At 42.0% G+C, this 18,280-nt stretch overlaps 1 protein-coding gene across 1 annotated transcript in view; it reads left to right on the forward strand.

The window, feature by feature from the left end:
• Positions 1-4,290: 4,290 nt before the first annotated feature.
• hcn1 (hyperpolarization activated cyclic nucleotide-gated potassium channel 1) overlaps positions 4,291-18,280 on the forward strand; it is a 92,629-nt gene continuing 78,639 nt past the window's right edge. The window contains exons 1-2 of the mRNA XM_033646844.2: positions 4,291-4,856; positions 12,240-12,663. Coding sequence (XP_033502735.1) covers positions 4,501-4,856; positions 12,240-12,663 — 780 coding nt within the window. The 5' untranslated portion in view covers positions 4,291-4,500. The remainder of the gene's footprint in view (positions 4,857-12,239; positions 12,664-18,280) is intronic.

Below are 18,280 nucleotides of genomic sequence, written 5' to 3' on the forward strand. Positions count from 1 at the left end.
GGCAGTCAATGCTGCTCATTATACCGTTTCCTGCTGACATTCAGTGTTGGTTTCTTTTAACCATGACCACGGTCGTTCCCTAATTGTAACAAAGTGGTTCTTGTTTTAAGTTTAACAAAGCGGTATGTTAACCCAAACCATGATGTTCTCCTAACCCTAACAAAGTTGTGTTTGTACCTAAACCTACCCAAGCCTAATCTAAAAGTCTTATTCTTGTATTTTGAAGCTGTGATGTTTGTGTCAGATCAGAAAACACTTACCTGTTGTCTTAGAGGGTATAAACCAACAAGATATTTTGTTGTTAAATTAGGGATAATGGCTCTTTTGATAACCGATAAATTTAGTATCAATTGACTAACCAATTAATTGACTAATCATGTCATCTCTACAGTTATCTACTGTACTGTATCCTGTGTTGTAGTCCTGTGTTGTTTACTCCCTCTCCTTTCTCTGTAATAACTATTCCTTCCACATCGCTTCATTTCTGCTGTTTTGTAATTCCAGTCTCTTTAATTTTATTCTGTCTGGGTCTCTTTTCCTCCTCTTTCCCCCATTCTGACTATTTTTCTGTGTTGGATGTAACCAACAACATTTACTCGACCTTTATTCAGGTACACATTTTAGGCACTTGTACTTGCCACTTTATGCTTCTACTCCACTACATTTCATTGGGAAATATTGTACTTTTTACTACATTGCATTTATCTGATAGGTACGTATCTGATAGCTTAACAGATCTTTGCATAAAAAATGTGATGTGCTTGTAACTATTTTGATAATGGTTTAAGTCATTTTTCATGCAAAATGCCAAACATCTGATGGTTCTAGCTCGAGCCGCTTCTAGGCCACGGCTGGTGGAGCAGCTTACATTGACTTGAATGGCTGCTATTAGCTCTGGCACTCACGCCTCGGTCGGATCGTGCAAGCCACGGATCCATTGGGTTGCCATAAATGGGCCTGTCCCAGAGGCATTCAACTACCAAAGGGCTTTTGAAATCTATCTATCTATCTATCTATCTTATTGTTAAGACTTAGATATTTGACCCTACTTGTATTTGCCCCTGTATCAAAAGGACTGGCCCTAGCTTGGCCCCCCCATTGAAACTGGCCTAGAACCGCCACTGGTTGGGACTATTGGTTGGACAAAGCAGGCACTGTGAAGGTTCACTTTGGAATTATTTGAGACAGGAATTTCTCTAACCAGTTTTTTGTTTGTTTTTTAAGTTTTACAAACCATACAGTTAATCAATAGATTTCAATCAGGAGAGACACTCTGAGAGAAAATCATATGTATTTACATATGCACCTAAGAATAAGAAATGTGAAAAGTCTTTGGCGATTAGACCCCTTCGTGATGTCATATATTTCAGGAGGATGGTAAAGGTGTAGAAGATTAGGGAATCCGCCCTATGGAGTCTAGACGCTTGTGGTGGTAATGGTGGTAATGAAATAAGATGAAGAGGGAGCTGAGGATTTAGATGTGAAGAGGAATGGACTTTTGATGAGCTTATCCTGGGTTCTGGATAAGGTGGCCGGAGGACAATGGAGTGGGGGAGGGCTCAATGATTCCACCTAAAATGATAGCTGACAGGATAACAGATTTAATGTTTGGCAGTGGCAACATGAATGGCTGAAGGAGATTGTGGCAAAGTTTGATTGGCTAACCAGGAGAGGGAACACCCATAGTCAGCTGATTGGAGGAAGTGGGAGTGGGATGAAGAGAGAATTGTAAATGAGTATAGCATAAAGAAAGTCTTCCTGATTGAACTTACGCTGAGCTTCATTTGTTGATAATAATAACAAACCAACTACAACAGTAAAATCCTGCTTTTACAGTATTAATGTATAAGTAATAATAATATAGTGATTTAATATAACAGTATACAGGCTGGTATCATACACTGTTGGTACATTTTCCTATGTAAAGCAATACACCAAAATTCATACATATCCCATGTAATCATGAGCTAGTAATTAGTATAGAACCCATATATTTGGGAAGGAAGCAATCATGTGACCGAAGCTCTGATGGGGATAATGAAGGAAAGACACAAGTTGGGGTGGTGGATGGGTCACAAAACACAAGACTTTTACCCAGGACTTTCCCAAGGAGACAGATGTTTGGTACCTGTGTGAACTTTGCATAAACTTTGAGTAATTTTAAGATATGACATTACCATCATTTTTTTTTTTTTTTTTTAAGATTATTTTTTGTTTGCTGCCTTTAATGAACAGGACAGAGTGAGGCATTGCCTCTGTACATGGGGAGCTGGCACTATCCACTACGCTACTGACACACCGAGTGTAAGCACATTATTGTGTGCATACATATTTGTACTTAAAGGTCCAGTGTGTGGGAATTAGTGGCATCTAGCAGTGAGGTTGCAGAACTGAAACGTCTCCCCTGTGCCAAGCGTGTAGGAGATGGTGGCAGAGGCAAAAATGCAAAAACGCAAATGGCCCTATCTAGCCTCCTGAGACCCTGTGTCCTCATATGAGGACATCACATTTTGGGTTTACCACACCTTATACTTAATTCTGTTTAACTTAGACCTGTTTTCCTCATTTGTGGAGATTTTTTTTGTTCTGTCTGCTGGTAGTAAGAGCACAATACACTAATCCATGTAAAAACAAGATGGCAGCCATCTCTGCCAAGTCAACCGTCTACTCATCTCTTGTAAATGATTAATGCTATTGCACACTGTCCCTTGATAAACTAAATAAACTAAACTAATAAACTAAACTAAGTCAGTCTGCAGCTGATCCTGACACAAAAGTGGATAAGCTACAAAACTTGATCAGATTTTATTGTTGAAACTTGTTTATTTATGATTAATAAAGTTTGTAGTTTGATATGCTACACATTTCTACCAATTTTAGCAACAGTAACAAGCTTAGACACTGTTAATTGGAAAGTAGACATTTGAAGACATTGGGAATTTATTGTCATCTCCTTTAAGGATATTGGGACTTAATTATCGTCTGGTTTGAGGACACTGGGATTTTATTATTGTCTCATTTGAGGACATTTCTATACTTATTAGATCCTACTAATCCCAAATATCCCCGAGATCCCTAAAAATGCCTACCAAACATAAGTTCTGATCTCAGGAGACTAGTTTTGTTTGTCCATTACGGGCTACTGTAGAAACAACATGGAGGACCATGTAGAAGGGGACCTGCTCTGTATATATAAATATAGCCTAAACCTCTCATTCTCAGATAATAGAAAAAACCCACGATTCATATTTTTCAGTGAGTAGCCTATAAACTAATGAGAACAAAGTTATGAATATTATATTCTAGTTTTGCCAATAGATGCCCCTAAATCCATACACACTGGACCTTTTAAGTAGCCTGCATTTATTTTGTACTCGCAAACTTTTAGTCTACTTAAGTAACCTTTTGAATGCAGGACTTTTACAAGTTATGGGGTGTTTTAACAGTGTGATATTAGTACTTTTACATAACTAAAGGAACCTTTTTCCTGTACAGGTGGCTGGTTTATTTAAACAATATTGAACTCTATAATAAACTGCCAGAAAAAGCTGATATGTTGATTTAACAAAGTTTGTGGATGTTATAGGAGGCGTGTTGGAGGTCATCCCAAAATTTATACATCATAATGCATTCTGCAGACATTACCTAATCAACTCTTACTTGCAAATGCACCATGCGGATGCTCTTATTTGGAGCACATTATCTACTTTGAATGCATAATGAAGCTCAGGTTGCTTGTATGCGAACAAGTGCTTCCTGCAAGTATAGACAGTAGGCTACGGTGCCGTCAGTGCGTTCACACTCTAAATGTTGGATCATATCTGCAACACCTTAAAAGGTGTGATTTCCACAAGATGTTCAACTAGTTTTTCCTCACATGACCAGTGGGCTCTAACTACGATCACACCGACATTACAATCTGTTTCACCGTGTTGTCTTCTATTATCACTCCTCAGTAGGAAACAAACCTGTCGCCAGTCGAGCCACAGGAGGCACACATGCTGTCAATTCATTAGAAGACAAAAAAAAACCCCGCGTCTTCATTAACTTCATATAGCATTATCTGTGCTCCTGTGATACCGGCTCCCTCCCTTCCTCCTGTGTGATGCTGGTGGGAGAGGAGGGGAGAGGTGACGGAGGGGGCTATCATGAGCCACATTATGTAAATAAGGTGCAGGGGCATGTGCCAGTTAAACCGCAGTGCCGTGCGAAGTGAGACAGAAGCAGAGGCTTTGGACGGTTGAAGCCGGGGCCGTCGGTAGATGGCGGTAACCCAAGAAACCTGATCCACAGGGTTCTCGGGCACTCTGTCTCTGTTTGCAGCACTCGCACTGAAGACAGAGGAGCTGAACAGTTTGAAGGACATAATAGCAAAAGAAAAGAAAAAAGAGAAAGCCCAGGAGAGCTCACGGCGGGTCCTCTCGAGTTTTGCGCGCAGCCCTCCCGAGCCGGAGACGGAACCCTTTGCCACCAAGAGAAAACGGGAAAACTAAAAACGCCATGGAAGACAAATCTAATTCGTTCTCCAGCAACAAGGAGGAGAAGGCGGATGGGAATAATGTTTTTCAGAGGCAAGACTCGATACAGAAAAATAACACGGGGAGCCAGAACATGAAGGACCACGGCAACTCAGTGGGCTTCAAGGGGGAGCGGGAAGAGGCCATGGTCGGTTTTGACGATCTGGAGGGGGCGGCCAGGCAACATGGTTTTATGCAGAGGCAATTTGGGGCCATGATGCAGCCCGGAGTCAATAAGTTCTCCTTGCGTATGTTCGGCAGTCAGAAAGCCGTGGAGAAAGAGCAAGAGAGGGTTCAAACGGCCGGATACTGGATCATTCATCCATATAGCGATTTTAGGTAAGAGCTGGAAAAGACACCTGCTCACCCACCCTCCCCTCCCCTTTCTACCCACCCCTCCCGTCACCCTAGGGTCTGCAAGCTATACACTTTCACACATAACGCTCTGTCATCGGCACACGCACAGCCTGCCCCGAAGCGCTAATCTACCTCTGTATTTAGGCAATCAGGCTTCCGCCGGCTGACGGCTTCACTGACTCAAAATGTGCCCAGCGAGTGTGTGTGTTTCATTGCGGCATTTTTATGAGAGTAGAGAGGGACGCACTAAAGCTACAAAGGTGTATCAGTGAGATGTCCTTGGAAGAAGGATGGTGAATGTCATGATTTGAAAACACACACAAGCGCACCTTTTTCCCCCCTTCATGGTTGTTTCGCAATAGCAGCACAGTGTCAGGTCCTCATTGCGACATATTCGACCCGTGCAGGGGCGACAGTACCTGGACACAACGTGACAATGCCACTGCACCATCACGGTTGTAAACATTTCATTGTAGGCGGCGGTATAAGACGACGGGCCTGGGTAGCAAAAAAAAAAAAAAAATGCACAGAATGCGGTAAGATCGTGCACGGAAACGATTAAAGAGAAAATGGCCGTGTTTTGAATTAATCAGTCAAAATAGATCATGCAAACATTTGACAGCGCTGGTGAAACTGATGTGTTTTTGAGGGAGGAAATGTGATGGAATGTGTTTGTTTCATGCCACACTCCCCTCCTTGGCATCCACTAAATGCCACAGTGACATGATTATTGGTATTTATGTGGCTTGTCAATCGCTCAGCTGAACACTTATAGTGTATTCTCTTAAAGATTGAAAACAACACTGTAAAACTGCCTGAAGAGAGCCCATATATCACACATGTATGAAAAGCAGTGTTGCAAATGAGCCCGGCCAGTGTGAGTCTAGACAAACTGCTTCTGATTTGCCTTAATTTATTTCACATTTCTGGCACAGTGCGTTCATATGGTAAACAAATGAGATCAGGTACAGCCAGGACCGGTCCTCCACAAGCTGCGTGTTTACAGTTCACCACTCAACCAATTAAGCATCTCATCTGGCCCAGTCCCTGCACCAGTGTCCCCTGGCACAGCTTGATGGTGACAATCATCCCCCAGTTTTCCATTGAAGCTACATGTAACTTGCCAGGGCACGTTGATCCCTCTCTGCCTTTAACACTGGAGCTGTCTGTGGTCCTGAACTCAGAGCAGGCCTGAGTATGCAGCACTCTGCTCCTCACAGCTTTTATACTGCTGCTGCCGCTGCCACTGCTGCTGCTGATTCAGAGCCGCTGGGTTCTGCAGGCTGAATTCTAACATAAAGAATTGAAATTTATGACTGAGTGGCTTTGCTTTGCTTTTTTATTGATACACAATGGTTTTAATGCGACGATAAAACACATCACGGGCAGCGCTAAAGTGCACTTACCATGTAATCACACATAAAGAATAATGCTAACTAGGATATCCCGCACTCACCCACACAGAGACATTGGCATATGCACATGCCCATGTGCTCACGCAGATGTACAATGATGGTGGGCAAGGATTAGTAGTACAACACAACAGTCAATGAGCTTAGCAATCTCTGAAAACAATTATGTAAGGAGATTGACCCCCCCCCCCCCCCCCCCCTCTACAAGTTGGCCAAAGGGTAAGACCTGAACCATTCAGTGATATGCGTACCTTTTTCACAGCTGGCAATTAATAGGCTGTGTTTGTGATCTTCCGTATGCTGAACTTTGATGAAAGAGATGGAAACATTAGGGGAAAAGCGAAGGGGAAAAGCGCTATAATGAGAAATAATGGATCATGTCACTGTATGTCTGAACGTATTCTAAATATGAGACATATTGAGCCATCAGTGAGAATTTTGCGATTTAATCTCTGCTCAAGGAGATCGGCCCTTTTATTCCACTAACTCAGGTTCCCTAAGGTTCCTTCCTCGTGACATTTTCCAAAGGGCGTTTTTTTTCCCCATACGAAGTCGTTGTCCTCTAGCCAGTTTAAAGACACGGCCCCTTTATGCCAGTGAGATTGCCTGGTGGTACTTTGAGGTTATTTCCCAGTGCTTCAAGCTACCTATCAGGCTGGTGCATAAATGATGTAGATGCAAGGGTACACTTAGTCTGGCAGCTCCTCTTGTACTGTAGCTTAAAAGGTAATTTAGTTCTCAACAGTGAGGCTTAACCTAACCACCTAATTAGTTTTGTTAGTTTGCTGCACAAGTGTATTTCACTATTTTTGTTATATATTAAACATTTTATCTCCCTCATTCTTTTCTATACTCTAGCAGAACCTTGTATGACCAAAAAAAGAAAACACTGTATGGTCTTTTAATGAAAACTCTTACGTAAGTACAGCCCATGAATGACACCACTATTCACGCAGGCTTTATATCTCTTTGTGGGAGTGTTTGAAACTCAATATCCAACATATTCTTTGTACACAGTGGCTGCTTAAAGATTAATGGCAGGTTAGTAATATTCATTATTCATAGATTTTTAGAGAGGCCCCATGCATGGCCTCATACACCTCGGGTTATGCTAAGAAGAGGCCTTTGTCGTGGCCTGAAAGACTCTCAGTGTTGTTTTAAAGAGGCTGCCTGTTTGGCCAGGACCGTGGCCATATTTTTGTTTGCAGTTTTATGTTGATGTGCTACCTGGAAAGTATCGTAAACAAAATCGGGCAATTTTATGGCAACCTCTCCATGTCATGTAAAATTAGAACATGTGGAACATTGTAGCTGATTCAAGCAAACGTATTACCCTCCAAGAGACAGGTCTACAGTGAATGATGTACTTGCATGCTGCATTTTAAAAACCTTATCAGTCAGAGATGACTTAGACCTCCATTTATTTGATCCGAAATCCCATTTTTCTCACTGTATTTATCAGTACAGGTATGTCACCTCTTGTAGCATGCTGTGCTCGTTACGTTGCAGATCAGATAGGGTCTGGCCCTGCTGAGTAAGATTGTATGGGGTTCCCTCTGTTGCTTGGCAGGAGTGGTCTGGCATTGATTATGATGGAGCACTTGTTGTAGGGAGGAAACCTACAAGAAGGAATGAGCTGGCTGGATTTGGAGCAGGATTGTTTGGCTGAAGCTGATTCTTTGATCTGCAGCAGGGGTGGTAGCTCCACTACGATCATTGGCGCTTCATGGTTTGTCTTTTTTGAGTTCTACAGCTCAAAGATCCTGTTGTTATTATTGGTCTAATGAGCTATAAAAGTCACATGTCAACTTATTGCCAAAGATCTTGGTTGGTTTTGCTGTCTGAACATGTTTTCTGTGATATATTGGGGTAAGAAAACCTCATTTTTTTTTATAAGTTTAATACAGGGAGCATACTGCTGGCACAGGAACCAATGCTGTGTCTGCAGTGTCACTGCAGAGCCTGCTGTGTTTGGGGAGAGTGATCCAGTGATTGCCACTCCCACTTGAATCAATCAGAACAGCAGTATGTTGGTGTCTTCCAGAGTGGGTTGACAAATTGAAGAAGGACTTGGCATAAGAAATGAGTAGCAGTAGTGCAGGGTGCAGAGCTCATCTGGGTGTGAATGCATAGCTGGGGCAAAACCTCTCGGCACCTATGGGCTGGAGCTGGAGGTGATTGTATGTGGAAGCAAAGCAGGTGCACCAGTGGACCTGCCAAGCCTGAAACCAGGAGTTTGACTGGTGGCTGAGTGCATTGCTGAAGTAGGAGCTACATTCACAGCTGGGTGCACATGCTCTTAGCTACTGGTTTAACTGGGGCTGAGTGCATTCTAGAGTTGAAGCGTTGAAGCAAGAGCTTTTTTACAATGATGCAGCAAAAACTGGGTGCAGTCTTCGAGCTGTCGTTGGAGCTGGCTGCATTGGCACACTTTGTGACTGGCTCTTTAAAAAGAGAAAGGGCAACTCACTTAGCTTTCAGACATCTGAAAGTTTCTTTTTCAGGGAATCTGTTTATTCTTAAACTTTGTGAACAACTTCTCTGTAATGCAGCATGTTTTGCTGTTTCCTATTCTATAGTTTGTAATTCAAGAGGCAAAACACAATGTTTTATTCATTAGATAAGTGGGCGTCTTAGAGGTCTTGTACAGTATAAATGCTTCCTACACAAGTCATGGGAGAAACAGAATTATCTTGGCGATGTGGGCACTCCGTGGGCTTTTGACTATATTAATATGAGTGGAAAACATCACACATTTACATTACTTGAAAAATAGCAATTTAACAGATGCCAATATTGAAATTCCTGAGTGGTATAATGGACTTTCCGATTCTTCCTTTTAAACCCTATTGATTTTTGGTGGCAATTAATTTGATACTGTATTGTCGATGTACAGTAATGACAATGTTTTCAGTAGGGGTGTCGAATCAGACTTCTCCGGATCGAATCACCGAATCATCGACTATTCGGAGTCACCCCTAGTTTTCAGTATGAAAAGAAAAATAATGTAGTTTAATTGTAAGTAGTACTGTTTTGCGTGCTATTTCATAGATTATTTTAGATCATGAACATTGACTTTTTGGCCCTGTTTACACCTGGTATTAACATGCGTTTTGGGTCATCGGATTACAAGTGAACAGCTCTAAGCACGTGTAAATATACCCAATCCGTCCTCGTCATGATATCCAATCACTCAGATGTGGCCACATTCTTTCAGCAGTCTGTACGCTAATGTGTCCTGGGCCCCATTGAAGCTGACGTCCTTGCTTCTATGACTCCGCATCGGATATTAAGGAAACTTATTGTTGCTGCGTAGGAAGGAACTGTTTCCGGAGTAACTCTCTTCCTGGCGAACAATCAGTTCATCGTCTGCCCAGTTAGCACGAGCTCACACAGCAGCAGCCGTTAAACAGTCCCAACAAACTCACATCAACATAGTAACGGCTTGAGGCTTGTCATTAAACCCGTCAATAACTGTTAGATAATGTTAGCCACATGATGCTAATCATTAGCCCTGCCACTGTGAATGCGCAGGTGGACTCTTACCCACCGTCCCCAGCACGAGGCTTGCACTCCCGCAGCACTAATACCTAATTTTATTTTGCACAAAGGTTCTGCAGAGTTACTGACATGATATGTGAGGCTTGGCAAGAGCCGCAGTGACACACCTCTTGAAAAATATGATTACATGCCAGACACTATAGATGCCACTGAAGTTGGGATATCAGAGCCGGGAGGTGGGATTCCTTGACAGTTCTGGTACCAACATGCATATGTTCAAATACATTATGTACAATCCGCTGCATTTATGTGCCTGGCACGTACAAAAGGGGTTTGAAATTGCCTGTGCAGAATGCATAGGCGCAGAGCCACAGAAGTAAAACTGACGCAAACCTCCCGCCAGTTAAAAACAACAACACATTTGAACTTTGCAAATGGAAATGATGTGCGTGTTTATTTGCACATAGAACGAGGAAGTGAAATATGATCACACGTTTTCACTTGAGATGCACTTTAATGCCAGGTATGAACAAAGATTGGATCACCCAAAATGTGTCTTAACACCAGGTGTAAACAGGCTCTTTGAGCTCTTGATTTTTAACTTCCTTTTATTTTTTCTCTCTGTTCTAATACAGCTCCCTCTTTTTTACCACAGACAAATTATCTAAAGTAATATATGTTTTCTACAAAAATCCCTAAGAATATGGTTATAATCATGGTGTAATCTTTATATTTGTTCTCCTCAGATATAAATAGTTCATTCAGCGTGTTTTGTTATGAAGCAGTCAAAAAGATGAATCATAGCAGATGTCATCACTGCAGCCTCTTATTAAACATTAAAATATATAGGACAAGAGGAACACATGCCATACACACACACACACGCACACACTTACTTTACTGTATGCACATTATCCCGGCTAAAGGGGTAACATTAAATTGAAAGGACAGTAGAGTGCGTGTGTTCAAAGTGGTGTGATTTATGGTATTTTTGGTATTAAATTTCATGCTCCTTGAGATTATTGCATAAATACTGTGTGTGTCTGCCATTAAAACTTGAGAGGACTGAATAGCATCAAATAATCCAAAGTGCATCATGTTCTGTGCTTTGATTCCCCACTCAAGGTGTTAAGTCGAGGCTCTCCATATGAAGAGTCCTCTCCATAGGCCCCAGTTCAATACCTGCTGGTGTAAAAATACCTATGATGGATATTATGAACCACCTAGATGACCGCTGCTTAGTTGAAGTGAAGACAATTATTGGACACATGATCTGTGGATATTTATAAAGCCAAGGCCCCGTCTTAATTCATTCAAACAGATCCATTACTGGGTGGCCAGCCAGACAGGCAGCCTGCCAACCAGCCAGCAAGTCCATTTCCATCTTCAACAGCAGCAATGGATGGGTAGCAAGGCGGAGCAGAGGCAGGCAGGGATGGCGTCAGTGGAGAGTTTTTAGCACGAGATAGGATTCCTGAAAGCATCTATTTTCATTCACGGTTGCTTGGCCTTTATCGAGGCCCAGGACACTTCGTGAAAAGAGCAGGGTGCTGATGAATCACTACTGGCTCTGTTCATCACAAGACAGAGGGCAGGGACATTAACACAGCCAGGAAGGATGAGAGGGTTTCATTCTTACAGGGCCCTGAATACATACAGCAAGTGCCAGCAGCACATTTCTTGATGTCCTTGAATCATAGATAATTTTGGGGCCTGACAAAAGACTAAGAAGACATGTAGGTAACAGCGCAAGCATGTGTGGATGTCAGAGCTGGACCTTATGCTTCTTACTTCCACTTGTAGGACAGCAGGGTCTATGACCCTCTGCACATACACTGACCTCAGTCTTGAAGACTTTTCTTTGTGGTAGCATGTAAGCTGATATATGGAAGTTCCATCACAGAAACAACAAATAAGACTTCAATAACAACCATAACATTGTTGTTTAGCCATGTTAGCTGCAGGGCTCAAGGAATGGCGTTCGATCGGTCAGTCCCACACTTTGGTCCAGACTGAAACACATATTGGTTAAATTGCTGTGAAATGTTGTACAGATAGTCGTGGTCCCCAGAGCACCACCACAAAGTTGATATTTGTGGTTGTGAGTGAAATGTCTCAACCCACAGACTGTGCAGTAAAGATGCCAAAAGTGAAGCCAAAACATCTAGACATTAGCATTTATCTCAAAGCACCACTGTGTTTCAGTACTGCTTTGCAGAGCTGCTGTAGACTCTTGATGTTCTTTATTTCCCTTTACTTAAATGCTGTTTAGCTTCACTCTTACAGCCTTAATGGAGGACTTTGATGTAAAAAATGGACAGCTTCATCCCCTCAAACAAAGTCCTTCAAGTGCAATTAAACTATTTGGAAATGTCAGGCCACTTTGTCTGCATTAACTGTCTACAACATGTTTTCTACCTTGCATAACTGATTCATATGTGTCACTTTGCAGGTTCTACTGGGACTTGATAATGCTCATCATGATGATGGGGAATCTAATCATCATTCCTGTGGGAATAACCTTCTTCTCAGAGCAGACTACCACCACCTGGCTGGTCTTCAATGTGGCCTCAGACACCATCTTCCTGGTGGACCTGGTCATGAACTTCAGGACGGGGATTGTCAACGAGGAGAGCTCCGAGATCATCCTCGACCCCAAGGTCATCAAGATGAATTACCTAAAGAGCTGGTTTGTTGTGGACTTCCTCTCCTCCATTCCAGTGGATTATATCTTTTTAATAGTTGAGAAAGGCTTTGACTCGGAGGTATATAAAACAGCTCGTGCCCTGCGAATCGTCCGCTTCACCAAGATCCTCAGTCTTCTGCGTCTGTTGAGACTGTCCCGACTCATCAGATACATACATCAGTGGGAGGAGGTGAGTATATGTTTGTGTACATCAGTAAAATATAAGGAGATTGATATTAAGCAGAGGGCAGGACAGTGATACAGGCTTATGGTTGTTTAGATGGTACCTCTCTGGCTGGGTGCTTTTCCGAGCATCACGGTAACAACCTTGAAAGGTTAACGCACAGATATAATTGTGCACATTTAATACTAATAGGTGCTGTCAATCATCACTGGTCAGAGGGCTTATCTGTCAGTAACAAGTAGTATTGTCAGTTTCAGCTCACTGATGGGTGAAATTAATTCAAAGTCAGTAATTCAAAAAGAAATTGCCTCCCATTTCTTTATAATGTAAGGTATATAATGTGTACGAGATGCTAAATGAACTGCTTTCTTAAGGGGGACCTATTATGCTTTTTCATATTTTGTTGCTCACACATAATGTTACAATGAAGGATGTTAATATTATATTCGGGCAAAGTTTCAGATAATAAGGTAAACATATGGAGAAATAATCCCTGTGAGCAAAATCCTCAGGTTTCAGGACATTTTGAACACTCCATTTCCAACATTTCGTTCTACTCTGGCTACAGCATGACATCATAGCGTGCTGGATTTTTTTATATTGTCATCTGCTCCAGAAACACTACAGCAGGTGTCTACATTACATAGCCAACACTGCTACATGTAGCAACATGCTAACATAAAGGGAACATGTAAACCTGGTTGCCAATGTTTTAATTTTCTCCCTGATTTTGGATCATATACCTGCTGAAACATGTCCGCTTGAGAAGATTTTAGTTTAGAAGCTTTTATTGGTGATTTTGCACGTTAGAAAGGGTTGCTATTCTCTGTTACAGTCATTCCCCAGCTGCAGTAGCTGTGCAGAGATGCACAGATGTGAAAGACCTGGGAACGCTGACCAATCAGACAAGACTGGGCTTTTTATTTTTTAGAGGGAAGGTCTAAAGACACAGACTATTAAACAGAATGTCTCAGACAGAGAGTAAATACAGGTGTTCCAGCACAGACAGTATGAGGGAAACAAAGTGTTTTTTGAACATTAAACCATGTAAACATGTTCTAGTAGAAAACTAAAATACAACTATCAACCTGAAAGTGAGCACAATATGTCCTCCTTAATGTTTTGCTGGTGTGTTTGTACTAGATGACTCTGATTATGAACATCCACAAGGTTAAACCCCTCCGGACATAACTGAGAGTGACACATTATTACCCTCCATCGAGTCATTGCACTCCCTGACTCAGACTGTTTAACCAAGCTCTCCTCCTCCTGGTTTCATTACACACCTCAAGATTGTGCTCCTCCGTATCATGAGCAAATCATTCTGGCAGATGGATACATTTTAGACATTACGACCGAAAGCACTGACATTACATTTGATATGAAATGGAGTTTAGATAAAATGTACGTGGTCGAGTATAACAATAGCCGCTCTCCCTCACCTCGTCCTGAATGTCCTTGCTCCGCGGCTTCCTGTCCGTCCCTCATTGTCTGACTCCCTTGTTGTTATCGCTGCTCTTATCCATGCTGTTTGCTACACCGCTTGAAGCAAATTATGTTTTTGTCAGGGCTCAACCTGAACTTAAATTCTTTGGAGTGCGCACACACTGTATAGTTAAATGATATGCCACTAATAAAAAATAGTTTATTTACTGTATAAAGATGCATTTGGCAAAGTAATTGTTATGAATCAAAGCTTTTACAAGCACTCTAACAGCTATGACTTAGTGTGAATAGTGCAATTGTGCAGTGTGTCCAATCCCCAGCCCCCATGCTATGGATCAGTGAACATTCATGGAGCAGCAAAAGATCATCTTTGCTGGAGTACCAAAGAGGCAGCGGACTTTGACAGTATTTATGGTATCTTATATTTTTCTGTCAGTGTATGTTTTAAGCTGTGTTATATTACCCACCCATTCTGCATAGTGTGGCATTTGGAAAACAAAAGCATTATTCACGCTTCAGCAAAGCATTACTCCGGCTCCAAATGTGGGTTTACTGTAAGATACACACACACACACACACACACACACACACAAACACAAACACATCACAAACCATATTCTGAAAGTGAGCACCATATGGATTGCAGTTGCTTGGTGTTATCTTGTACACATTACCACAAATGTACACATATGTGGAAAGTCGATTATGAATTTCCAATAGGGGCAGTACCATATACGATGTTGCCATGTAGTTTGCAGAGCTGCATGCAGTGGGAGGATAAGATGGTATGGACCAGGTTAGACACACAAATAGACGGCGCCGCAAGGTTAATGAAAATCTGCAGTGAGCATGCAGGGAGGCAGGCAGTGCAGTATATATAGGGATGTGTCATAATGCTCGGATACAACAGCAGAGCTCACAGCCCTGCACTCTCACTTCGTCTCTCTCGTGCTCAGTCATTCCTCTTTGTCTCCAACCGTCTCTCTTCTTCTCAAACTCTGCCTGCCCGATTCTTTCACTCTGGTTCTTACCCTCTCTCACCCCCTGTGCATGCCTTTTCTCACTCCTTCACTCACAGTATGCAGTCCTCTTTTAGCACCCTGTCTTTATCTACATGCTGTTTTGTCTAACCATTGTGTGCTTAAAAATACAGTAAAGAAATTGAATACAGTTGTTTTGGTGTAACCACATTAAAGAGACACACTGAATAATAAAACAACAACGAATCGGACATGTCCACAGGAGACGTGAGAGGAAAGAAAAGGCGCTCGGTGGAAATATTCCAAGCTGTCGTAACATGTTAGGTGTAGGATGCAGGATTAGCGCTTTAATGGGGAGACAAATGCAGTCTCCTGCCGTCATAATGGGTTTCAAGCAGCGAACCATCATTACATCAGCCCTGGGATGGACTCAGTTAGTTATTCAGACAGTGAGTTTTGGCAATAAATCATCTCCCAGCCTGTATGTCCGTCATTCCGTCATCTGTCGTGTGCTCCCTGCCCCCCCCCCCCCCCTTTTTTTTCACTTTGTCACCATCTCTTCTCTCCATCTGCGAAGTAAAGAGGGCCATTATTTCATCAGCGTCAGAACTGGGCTAAGTCAGATTTGTTGTTTGGCCAGTTCTCTCTGTCAGTCTTATTCTGTGGTTTCTTCTTCTACTCACAGGCTTTACACTCCTACAGCCTTCACTTTTACCTCACAGGAGCAGAATTTTCCTGCTTGGTGTGACAGATACCAGATACATACAAGATTCTAAAGAGTATTTGATGAAAAAAACTGAGTTATGAGGTATCACATTAAAGGCACAGTCCACTCCAAAAACAAAAATACATATTTTTTCCTCTTACTTGTAGTGCTAGTTATCGATCTAGCTTGTTTGGTGTGAGGCACAGAGTATTTGAGATATCGGCCTTACAGGTGTCAGCCTTGTCTCAAATATAATGAAACTAGATGGCACTCAGCTGGAAAGCAATGTGTCTTTCCAAATCATGACCCAGTTACTCAAGATAATCCAAAGACCTTGTTGTGAGTTATTTCACATGGAACTTTTTTCTTTCTACCAAACTACACCCACCAACCGTATCACTGCACAGAAGGAAGTGTGCATCTACTCATGTATGAGAGGCCAGTGTTCCTAACAGCGTCAGATGTAAACATTAAGGGTGTCTTCCTCAGCTGAGCATAATGTTAGCTAGCTCAGTGGTGCTAAAGGAGCTAGCAGTAGATGCCTCTTCCTTCTGCACAGTGAGAGGGGTGTCGAGAAAGAAAATAGCTCCGACATGAACCTGCTCACAACAAGGTCTGTGGATTAGCTTGAGTAACCAGGTCTTGATTTCTGAAAAGAGACATTGCTGTTGAGTTTTTCAAACATATTTTTTTGGCGCTTTGAGCACCACAAGCACTCGGCAACTCACACCAAATCAATCTTGATTGGTAAATAGTACGACAGGTAAGATGCAAAATATGTACTTTTGATTTGGGGGTGAATTGTCCCTTTAATGTGTTACTTCACATCTCAGTTTTCTCAGTAAATACTCACCTTTGCCTTCTTATAAGTGCTTGTGTCAAAACAGGAACCACGTACGGACAGTACTGCTGGGAAGTGGCTATTATGGCTGTAAGTAAAACAGCTGAGTGGCAACTGTATCGGTGCCCACGAAGGAACTGATGCATCTTATTTAAGCATCTCACTGATTGTCACTCATCAGAGAGGAGTAGTAGATGACTCCATCTGGCTGTGCCAATTAGTCAGAATAATAATGATGGCAACAACAACAACAACAACAAACAAAAAAATCTATATTTGATGCAATAGTTTGATTAATTATTAATGCCACCTCTACTTGATAACTAGTGAGACGGAATTTGTAATTTTTTGTTACACAAGCTCCGACCCCAGCTTTCATGCTACTAGTTGTTACTATTTCTAACTGTATGCACAGTTCTCTGTGTGTTTGTTCAATCATTCATTCATTTGTGTGCTCACACATAATTATTGCAATGCGCGGTGCTTAGGGAAATTGCAGCATACAGTGTGAAGGTCACGCAGAGCAGTAAATACGCTGTGTACTCAAACACCACAATTTAAACAAGCACGAACCAAATGGAGGCTGCTGCACTGTTGACACAACTGGAAGTAACTCTGTGGGTTTTTTTTTCTTGTATTCTTGTGATCATGTAAGCACTTAAATTGGACCCTTTTAGTGATTCTAAGTGGCATCAGCATGTTTTCACTGTACACGATGTATAGCTTGACTCGTGTATACCCTGCACGCTACACAGAAAGTGTTTTAGACACTTTGTATGTGTGCCAGAAAGGGCAATGAGAATATGTAGAGCAAGTTTTGTCTTCTGCCTAGGGAAATGTTTTTTCAAGGGCATGTTGTTTTGCCTCTCTTGACAAGATCTTAAGCGTTTTGGTCATTTTCGGAGCAAACTTTTACTGAAGCACTACTATTTAAAACATTTCTTTTGCTATAGTGTTGTAGTGGGAAATCAGCTTTTTGTTTTAAGCTGCATAAAATCAACATTTTCATATTGACAGTGGGTCAATGTAATGTGAAAAGTGTCGATCTGAGTGATGAACCCACAGAGGATTTACACCTGTAGTTCTCCTCATCACTACAGAGCATTTTAGCATCTTGGGAGTTCATGATTTTGGCTTTAAAGTCGCAATTTTCTAACGTGAACAGTGTTCAACATAACATTTTTTCCCCACTGGCCCCCTGGGCCAGTAGTTCAGAGTTTTACTGGCCTCTTGTATATTCTTACTTGCCCAAGTAAAAAAGAGAGAGAGAGAAAAAATGAATATAAAACTTCATTTAATTTATCTTCATTTCATTTAACTCCATTATACCTCATCGTAGTGCGTGATGGTACAGCAGTCCTCGCAGAAGCTGACGTATGATGTCATAGCCTCTGTGTACTCATCCACTTCTTAGATGACATCACAACAGGATTACAGATCTTCTGCCTGTATGAGGGGAATCAGGTGGACGGTGTTGTGGTCAGAGTGGCCCAGTGCAGCGCGGGGGACGGCGTGATAGGCGTTGTTAACAGTTGTGTAACAGTGATCCAGGATATTCTTCTCTCTGGTCGGACATTTTATAAACTGTTTGTATTTGGGGAGTTCATGGGTGAGGTAACCTTTGTTAAAGTCGCCAAGGACATTAACTAA

Source organism: Epinephelus lanceolatus, chromosome 19 (genome assembly GCF_041903045.1).
Source record: "Epinephelus lanceolatus isolate andai-2023 chromosome 19, ASM4190304v1, whole genome shotgun sequence".
Lineage (NCBI taxonomy): Eukaryota > Metazoa > Chordata > Actinopteri > Perciformes > Serranidae > Epinephelus > Epinephelus lanceolatus.